Source organism: Rhamphochromis sp. 'chilingali' (assembly GCF_963969265.1).
Source record: "Rhamphochromis sp. 'chilingali' genome assembly, chromosome: 8".
NCBI lineage: Eukaryota > Metazoa > Chordata > Actinopteri > Cichliformes > Cichlidae > Rhamphochromis > Rhamphochromis sp. 'chilingali'.
Genome location: NC_137935.1, coordinates 2,291,147 through 2,300,668, shown reverse-complemented (window position 1 = coordinate 2,300,668; position 9,522 = coordinate 2,291,147). Strand labels below are relative to the sequence as shown.

The 9,522-nt window shown below is 45.3% G+C and overlaps 1 protein-coding gene across 2 annotated transcripts; it reads right to left on the bottom strand.

The window, feature by feature from the left end:
* Nucleotides 1–204: 204 nt before the first annotated feature.
* LOC308400457 (uncharacterized protein) lies at nt 205–9,376 on the bottom strand. Of its 2 annotated transcripts, XM_080888159.1 has the most exons (7): nt 9,222–9,376; nt 5,210–5,479; nt 4,494–4,588; nt 3,885–4,041; nt 2,570–2,749; nt 2,262–2,309; nt 205–1,779 (listed from the first exon to the last, which is right to left on the bottom strand). In XM_080888159.1, the coding sequence occupies exons 2-7, from the start codon at nt 5,349–5,351 to the stop codon at nt 902–904; spliced, it is 1,500 nt and encodes a 499-aa protein (XP_080744285.1). In that variant the 5' UTR covers nt 5,352–5,479; nt 9,222–9,376; the 3' UTR covers nt 205–901. The 2 variants fall into 2 exon arrangements, with proteins under 2 accessions (XP_080744285.1, XP_080744286.1); XM_080888160.1 differs by lacking the exons at nt 4,494–4,588; nt 9,222–9,376 and having other exon boundaries at nt 5,210–5,345.
* Between the last annotated feature and the right edge of the window lie 146 nt (nt 9,377–9,522).

Sequence of the window (9,522 nt, the reverse complement as noted above, 5' to 3'; positions counted from 1 at the left end):
AGGCGGAGCTTCTATTGAAAACTGCACGGCTGCTTAGACCCTGACTGGGTTAAAGGGAACCAGTTTGTGAATCAGTCGTTAATATCTGCTGCCTCCTGTTTTAGGTACTTTATTATGCTGCACGCTCTGGGTGTGTTGTTTGTGTCTACAGTGAAGTTTATCTGATTTTGTGCATGAATGCATTCTGTAAGCAGATTACACAGATTACCAAAAGAGAACTGTTTGTTTTTAATGAGGGAAAGAGATTCAGTTCATCTATTGGTCAATTACAGCTAAAGTTTCATCAGCAGCAGCGAAATTCAGCAGTAACCCCCAAAAAAAGGTTCCTTCTGCTCAACAATTTATCCTAATTTACTACAGACATGAAGCACCTGTCCCACCTGTCCCCAGGTGTTGCTCCTCTGGTGTTTCAGGAAACTGAAATGGAGCCAGTCTGAGTTTAAGAGCGCCGTGACTCTTGAGCCTGGCTCTGGAGATCAGATGCAGGGTTAGTGTTCTCCTCTCATGTCCACACAGGAAGCAGAATTATCAAACTGCAGATCGTGTCCTTGCACCACGTAGTGTATCATCTCCTGTAAATGCGCTCGGTCACTCTGGGTTTGTGTGGAAATGTTCACGGCGGTTGTGAGACTACAGCAGCTCAGCACCTTTAGAAATGCTGATTATTACAGTGTGGAAAACTTTTAGAATTTGACACAAATAAAACTAGAAAAAGGGAAAACAACAAAACAGGATTTAGGCACATAAATAAAATTGAGCTCTGGGCCTAAATCTGCGTGTGCTCGAGTCACCAGTGGAAAGCAGCTTTTGTGTGCAGCAAACAGGAACACCCACCAGAAAGACTCCCGACTGATGAGAAGCTCCTCGCACTGCTCAAACCTGTCCTTTCTCCCTCTGGGTTTCAGAAGTGCGAGGCGGGATGATGTCGGTGGTGATGGTGGGCCAGCTGCCCGCTGCTGGCCTTGTCTCTCAGCATGGTTAGTGCAGTGTTAGAGAAATCCCTCAGGATGTCCACGGTCTCCCGCTGGAGCTGCAGGGACTCCTGCACGAACTCATGCTGGCTCTCCACGAGCAGCTGGACCGATTGAGCCAACGTCTCCAGAGACTGAGACACCGAGGTCAGGAGCATCCTGCTGGCCCGCTGCTGCTGCAGGCTTTGAGACGCCACCTGGGCGACCTGCTCGTGTGCCCTGCGTGAGGACGCTCCAGCTGGGAGAGGGTCCGATAGGCTTGAGCCTGAGGTGGGAGCACTGCGTGGAAAGATGGAGGAGGAGGGAGGAGGCTGGCTTCGAGAAGAAGAGGAAATAGTGGCAGAGGTGACTGTTGAGAACGCGGAGGAAGCTTCAGGTGGTGGAATTGAGGTAGAAGGTCGAGGGTGAGAGGAAGCACCATTGGCTGCAGCAGGTGCAGAGGAAGATGATGGAGGAGGGAATGAAGAGGGAGCAGGGAGGGCGGAGCCAGGTCTGTTGGAGGTGCTGGGGGACCGTGATGGTGGGGGGACAGCAGAGGATGAAGCAGCTTCTGAATCAGAAGCCAAAGGAAAGCCAGAGGACGTGGAAGCCACTGAGGAGGAGGAAGGTCCGGGTGGAGGTCTGCTGGAGGAGGAGGAGTTCTGGATGGTTTGGCTCTGGCCGTTGCTGCTTCGGGAGTACGTGTAGACGGGCTTCACCCTCATCAGGGCGTTATCGGGCAGAGGATCGAGGGAGGTGGGGGGTGGCCGGACGGAGGAAGGGTAGGAGAACATGGAGTCGTCGTTTTCATCAAAATCCATCATTTGTTCTGTGAAGGACAAACGCCACAGGAGGATCAGTTTATTCTTTAAAGGAGCAGCACTGAAACATGCAGGGTGATGCAAACTCTCATTACTGTCATTGATGCTGTCACCAGATTAAAACGAGGACAGAAGAAACCGCACCGTTGAGATGTTTACATCGTGTTTCTACACGCAGTAAACCATCTTTGTTTCTCCACATTTTACAGGAATTTCTAAGAAACGCACAAATCTAGAAGATGAATGTTCAGGGTTTTCATTTCTTATTCCTCACTTCACTGCCTCCATCAGATTATGGCCGAGGCTCAGGTATGACATTCATGCTTGTGCCAAATGAAAGCAGGAAGTTTACAGGACCTCACAACATTTTCAAACACCCACGTCATGCCTGATTCATATTCATTTAATGCACATTATGTATGATTTTTAACACTTGCAGCCAAACGTTGGACTGCATGGTTTAAAAAATAAGTATCAACAGTGTCCTTACCTCCATCGTCACCCAGGTCAAAGTCAGACGAGGAGTGGAAAGGATCTCCTGCAAAAACATGAGAACGTCATGAAAATGTCCAAGAAGGCCTCAAGAAGGCTTTGACATCTGAACTGGATATAAGAACTTTTTTTTCTCTTCTTAAACAATCGATTTGTACGTCGGTGACGATGGGAGATCAGTCTCACAACCAACCGTTTCATATTTATATTAAATGTAAAACAGGACCCTGAAGCTCCATGGTTTACACCTCAGAGTCTGGTCCAAATAACCCTCGATCGAGCTGCCAGAGCTTTTTCTTTACTCACCACCAAGTTCTTTTTCAGGTGAGGAGAGAGGTGAAATTTCAAAAGAGGGTCCTCCTGATAAAGTGTGAGTGCCGTCTGTCAGACTGAGGTAGGAGTAGGGGGAACTGCTGGAGGGTAGCCCTTTACTGCACATCTTTGAGAAGTCGTCGTCTTCTCCCAGGTCCAGGTCGCTGTCGCCGTCTGAAAACCAACACATGAAATCTGAGTAAATTCTGATACTCTGACTGGACGGATCCTCATAGATATATCTGATGCCTTTTTTTAAATATCACTGTAACCTCCTCTCTCAGTTTTACACTGACCACGCTAACAATGCAGCACCATCCTGCAAAGTGAAATGCCTTTGAGAGGCAGCGGACAGAGCGCATCTGCTGATTGGCTGCCAGTAATGTGATCAGCTTCCAGCTGCAGCAGCAAAGAATACATCAGACAGATTACTTAGTTCAGGAAGTCAGTTTGTGCATGCAGTGTTTTCCTTAGCCTCTAGGGGCAGTGCTGAGTACAACGCTTCTCTAGACTTTCAGCACTTGACCCAGGAAGTACACAGCCCCCGGCAGGCTGATAAAAACACTTTCTAACCACAGTTTGTGTACACAGCACATTAAATCTGTAATAAAATAAACAACAGAACACACACACTGAAGCCACAGCAATATGAAATATACACCAGTGTCAGTGATGCACGACGCTGTAACTCGAGTCAGTTGTAAAATCAGCTGTACGAATTTAGACCAGTTTTTACAGCCACCTAGCAGGATGCAGAGCATCTCTGCTGCCAGAAGGTGGCGTTAATGCGCCGTGAAGCTGTCGAACAACAGATCACCTCACTAGCAGGTGCTGGGTCACTGACAGCTGAGTGGCACAGTGAGAAAAACCAGGAGAAACCTGTGAAGTCGAGACAAACTTCTGAAAAACAAACAAAAATGAGGTCTGGTTGAAACGCCAACGCGTGCAGTAACATGACGGCAGCTTGGGGTGAGACTAATCTCTGAAGAACATCAGCCTTTTATGAGGTAAAAAGGACTATTACATTAAAGAATTTATAAAGCAGTGAAGTGAAACTAAACTAACACGTGTTTTCATCACGGGCTGGATGGCATCATCTTGTTTCCTTTCCTAAAGGATGGATTTTAGTGCATCCTTTGCGAAAGGAGGCAGCAGTGAAGCGCCTTTCCTTCGGATTTGGAGAGTTGAACAGCTGTTATTGTGGCTGAAATTCTGATACTTCTGGGTCACTTCACTCACTTAGAAACCTTCCCAAGAAAGAAAATGGACAATCTGATTAAACCCTGAGTTGCTCTATGCCTCGCCTCACCTCCTCTAGGACTCATCATCAGTATCTTATGGACCATCCTCTCCACGGGGCCCAGTTTCTTCTTCCTCAGGGTTGTGCCGTTGGGACCCCGCAGCGCTGCAATGCGTCGCTTCCCATCACATTTGAGGTCTGCCCATTTCTTCATGATCTGACGCACCTGAGTGGAAACAAAACCTTTGAGGAGTGCTGAGTGACATATCGCATCCATCACACTGCCTGCAACTGCTGCAAGTTCTTAAACTACTGTCGACAATCCGCCGGTCGTTTATGAAGCACAAACGATAAAAAAAATAAATCTATCGCATCCTGAAGTGAAGACTTTCAGCTTATGTGATTGTTAAGTTTGGTATGAGTATAACTGCAAAGGTTTTATACAGCCTTTGTGTTCAAACAGCAGAGGGCAGCATGGTGTGGCAGGACTGAATGGCCTTATCTATTAATTCGCTCATCTGGGAGAACTGATTCTTTTTACATGACTTTGAATAAATTAATAACGTAATGCAGAAAAACAAAACGTTGAAGGACAGATCAGGGCTTCTCTGAACTGTGCCAACTTCACAAATCATCTTTCGAAGGACTTTCTGGAGCTGAGAATGATGTAAAACAAACCTCTCTGTGATTCTCTCCCAGACCGTTGATCTGATTGGTGATCTCGACCCACGTCTGTTTCTTCGTTTCAGCCGACACACCTTGGTTAAACTTCCCTACAGAGAGAACGAATCAGTCTCAAGTATTAAATCACAGCAGTGCTGTAAAAGGTGACCCACGTGCTCCCTCTGCTGGTAAGGATCTTTAAAAGCACAGTGCACTAAAAACAGAGAGAGGGCAGACTGACCAGTAAAACATCCTGTAACTTCACAATAAAATCAAATGTTATGTTTGACATCTGACTGATTGTATCAGTGGTGTCAGGGGTTCCTGAACTAAACAATATTAAAAAATGTCCCTCTGTGTTTTAACTGCCCAAACGCCGTGATGACAAAAACAAAAGGATGGAGGGATTCTGACTGCAGCCTCTCTGAGCAGGACGACAGAGCAGCATCAGAAGCAGCTCTCCACCTGCTGCCAGTCGGCTGGAGTGCATTTTGCAGCAGAATACAGATCACTGTCACCAAATGCAGCCCAAGGTGGCGAAGCTGGCATCCATCAGCCTATGTGATGAGAGATTTGAGGAGCTCAACACTCGCATGATAAACACGACCAACAGGACGGTCAGTAGGTCGTACCAGAATGGCCTCAACGGCACACGTTTTATTACGAACAGCTCCTCAAAGACTTTCCTCCTAATTAGAAAAGAACTAATCTACTTTTTTATTCCTACTCACTGAGGATGATGTATCTGTTCCTCTTCACCGCCTCCAGCAGCAGCTTGACCTCAGTGAAGGAGAACCTCGTTTTGGCTTTCAATGCTCCTTTTACTCCTCCCACCCTCAGTTCCTCATCGTCCTCACGCCACGTGGCTGACATGGCTCCACCGCTGCCTCGGACGGCCCACTAAAACAGAGACCGAGTCCAAATTCACCGCCCTCCACGACTAGCTGATCCTGATCCAGCTGCCAGTCGGGACTAGACACGCCTGGCTGACTGCACAGGACCTGCAGAAAAAACACAAAGGAAAAAACGATGAAAGAAAAGAAATATGGAGGATAAAATGAATTATAAGCAGGCAGAAATAGCATCTCTGCTTCATAAGCATACAAAATATTTCCCTCCGTTTAAAAACTATTCCTTATTATTGCTCTAAATAAGCTCCTTAATAAGCTTTTGTGCAGATCAAAGTTTATCTTTTCATTTTATACAAAATAACTTTAAATTTCAGCATAAACAGATGAGTACATTTTGACTAATGTGAGATTTAATCCATGTAAGATAATAACATCATTGAGTTACACTCAACAGTCTCCTAACCCTCGCTCTTATTCTGAAAATTCAGTCATTGCTAATCAGCTAGTTGTGCTGCTTCCTGTCTCATATTTTCCCATGCTGTGATGCAGGCCTGGGTCGGATGGACTCCATGACTCGATTTGACTGATCAGATTTACACTGCAAACGAGCACCACCTAAATGTGCATGTGGTCATCAAAGTAACGTGGCTGAAAGTCTTGTGATGTCATGTTTATATGACACAAACACAAAAAGAGGATTTCGAGGTGATGCTACACCTGCTGCTCAGTCTCTGGCTTTCTGTCAGACTCGGGGACCAGAGTGTTGGATGTTGTGTGGCTATTTGTGGCCGAGATTCAAAAATAGCAGTTTTGATTTCTTTGAAGGAGACAATCTCATGACTCAGCGAGCAACGCCACAGCCTGGCCAGTCACCAGCATGCAGTCTGTCGACGTCACATTTTTGCAACTAGGGCTGGTTATCATCAAGGATTTCCATGACCGATTCAATTCTGATTCACAAGGTGCCGATATGATTCAATTTGATTTTGACTCAGACAGTCAGAAATATTATAATTCTGATCATTTATCCGTACATCCATATTTTATATCTATGTATAAAAACAAGGCTGACACTGTGAGACTTCATCAGAGGTGTGAGCAGATGCCTTTGTGTCAAAGTAACTGAGGATAAAACACAAAAACATGAAGCAGATTTTCCTGTCCTGGCTTTTTATAGCAGAAAACCTTAAAATATTCTGCAGTAGAAAAAAAAACTGAAGAAAACCATGAATCAACATCTGAACATGACCTGATGCTGCTGAAGTGAAGCAGAGCAAAGTTACAGAGGTTTGATGAGAGACACAACTGAGGGTTTTGCAATTTGACATCATTTGTAAAAGTTTACATTTCTTTAGGATCGAACACAAACGAGGCTTCTTGTCGGAGGTCACGTGTGGCAGACAGCGCTGTACACAACGGTAGACTGGTGTGTAGTAAGCTAGCGAATAATCCAGAAAACAGATTTTTGATGCTAAACTGGTCTCTGAGTACAGAGAGAGAGAGAGAGAGAGAGAGAGAGAGAGAGAGAGAGAGAGAGAGCTGTGCAGGAAGTGTAATTTTATCGTGGTGGAAGCAAAACTGCCAAAACAAGAGTGTATCCATGACGATGTTTCTAAACGTGAAGCGGTTTTGATCTTCCTTTGTTGCTGGTTCAGTGAATTGTGCGTGCCGTCGGGTTCACGTCTTTATCGGATTACCTGCTTTTTAATCGTTTGCGGTTTTAGCTGTTGGTGGTTGTTGAAATAGTTTCGTTAGTTTTAACCTGAGATTCTGGCATTTCTGGAAAAATACATTTATATTTAAGTCGACTCAGGATTTAATGAATCCATATCGCATTATTCAAACTGAAATCGATTTGAATCGGAAAATCTATTTTTTAAACCCAACCCTACTTGCAACCCCCACTGAACAGGTACTAAAAAAGTAACCAGTACCAGGTACTACTACCTAATGGAAAAACCTAACAACAGAGTTAAGACGAGTAGATACCAGCGGAAAAGAGGCGTAACTACTGTCTTGGATCACGGGAAGTGATAGCAGTCCCATTCCTCCAAGCTTTGTATGTTAATGGCCAGCCAAGTATATCTGCCCACTCAAGTTTATAATAATAATAATAATAATGGATTGGATTTATATAGCGCTTTTCAAGGCACCCAAAGCGCTTTACAATACCACTATTCATTCACTCTCACATTCATACACTGGTGGAGGCAGCTACAGTTGTAGCCACAGCTGCCCTGGGGCAGACTGACAGAAGCGAGGCTGCCATATCGCGCCATCGGCTCACTCTAAACTTAAGTTTAGAGTGAGCATTTAGAGCACTGGTACACCTAATACGTTCATATTACAAGCTACCAAGCTGTGGAGTGAGTAGTTTCTGTAGGAATCTGAGCAATATTGTTTTTTTCCCCTATTGTGAGCTGTTGTTTCTTCTAAGTCTGTGAAGCCATTAAATTTCTTCAGACAAAAGAAAAAAATCAAAACATTTTTATTCACTGGACCAATTTTCTGGTCCCAGCGGCACTAACTGATCCACTGAAACAAATATATTTGAAGTGATGAATATAGAATTTGGCATTTTCCTTTTACAAGTTGTGAGACAAAACTTTCTTCATACAGTTTCATAAATATTTCATGCATGTTTCAAGTATGTTCCCAATTTTAAAAATGACTGCAGAAGCAGGTAGTCCAGTCATCCACTGGCACTTTTAAATGTACCCGCAGCTCACAATTTAAAGGTTACAAAATTATGTTCTCAAAAATCCTTCTACATACTTTCAAAAAAAAAAATACAAATTTAGCGACTGCGACGAATTCATATAAAACTGGACTTCACAGATGTTATCACCTGAGCCACAGCTGTGCAGCTGAACCGAACCTACGTCTCCTCCTTTGACACACAAGACTTCTGAGAACTGGATTTTATGTTGTGAAAACTTAATTTTAATTAGCAACACAGACAAAAAGTGCTGCATGCGTAGCAGACTGTGGACTGTTTTCAGGGTGACTGAACCATAAACAGCCAGTGCAGATTTCAGGAAAACCACCTGCAGTGTTGGACAGGGGCCGCTTTCATGGCTGTGGACGAGAACATCTCGTTTTTCCTTCAGCTCGTGTCCCCATACTGCCCCCTCCTGGCTGGACTTTAACATACACGAACACTGATAGATGACTGTTTTCCTGTCTTTCAGAAATTATTCTTTTTCTACTTTCTGAGGAAACCTAAAGACACCCACACGTGTGTGTAGGAAATTCCTCTACATACACATGTATGTGTGTATCCATATATCAAGCAGTTACAAAGTAAGTAACCATGTCAGTGCAGCTTTTATTAGTTACTTTGTTTCTTTTAGTTAATCTGTTGAATTCTGTTTACGTCACGGAGTTCGGACCGGCGCTGATTGGCTGGCTGTAAACATCCACGAGAGCGTACTAATGTTCCAGATCTCATTAAATACCTGATAAACATTGCGTTCTACCAGGCCACGTGACCTACGCGAACCAATCAGCTGCGACCGTGCTGTGTCTTTGTTGAGCTCGTGCCTGATGGTTCACACGGGGAGCTGCCCACCAGACTCCTCCGCGTCTGTTAGCTACGCGGGGCTGAACCGGTGCTGCGTGAAAACGACGAAACGTGCGAATCCTGCGAATTTCCGTAACCACGAGCCGGATTATCGCGAACATTACAAGCGGAGCTGTGCAGTGTCTTTGCGCTCCAACTGTCGGTGTCAGAGCTGGAGGAGACGCCTGCTAGCTCGGCGATACGCTTTTATTTCGCACTGTAGCACGTTCGTACGCTTTGCGCGAAAACGCCGCCCGTGCGGGCTGCTATTGCGGATTCCGCGTGACGTGCAGTGTTTTTTAAAAGGCCGCATATGCTGTAAATAATTACCAGGCAAATGGCGCTGTTCTCCCCTCCTTCCTTCGTGGTTCTCCCGAAAGTTCGGAGTGACGAGAACAAGCGAATTGCGCAGACTCTATTCACGCAGCGCGTGTGGTTTTTTTCCTTCTTCTTCCTCGAACGCGCAACATTTTCAGGCCGCTGCGCGCCCCCATGTGCCGCAGAAGCGTATGCACCAGTCACTCCCATTCCCAACACACCAGTCACCAAACTCACGAAGTCTGCACGTTCAGCCACACGGTGAATATTTAATGACTACCATCACCCTCACAGCCCCTCCTCCCGCCTCACA

What these genes read in the sequence shown, in the direction of transcription:
- LOC308400457 (XM_080888159.1), bottom strand. Translation starts at nt 5,351, where the DNA reads ATGTCAGCCACGTGGCGTGAGGACGATGAGGAACTGAGGGTGGGAGGA. An exon ending in GAACAGATACATCATCCTCA is followed by an intron (nt 4,589 to 5,209) that starts GTGAGTAGGAAT and finishes TTCTCTCTGTAG; the next exon opens with GGAAGTTTAACCAAGGTGTG. An exon ending in TGACCTGGGTGACGATGGAG is followed by an intron (nt 1,780 to 2,261) that starts GTAAGGACACTG and finishes TGTCCTTCACAG; the next exon opens with AACAAATGATGGATTTTGAT.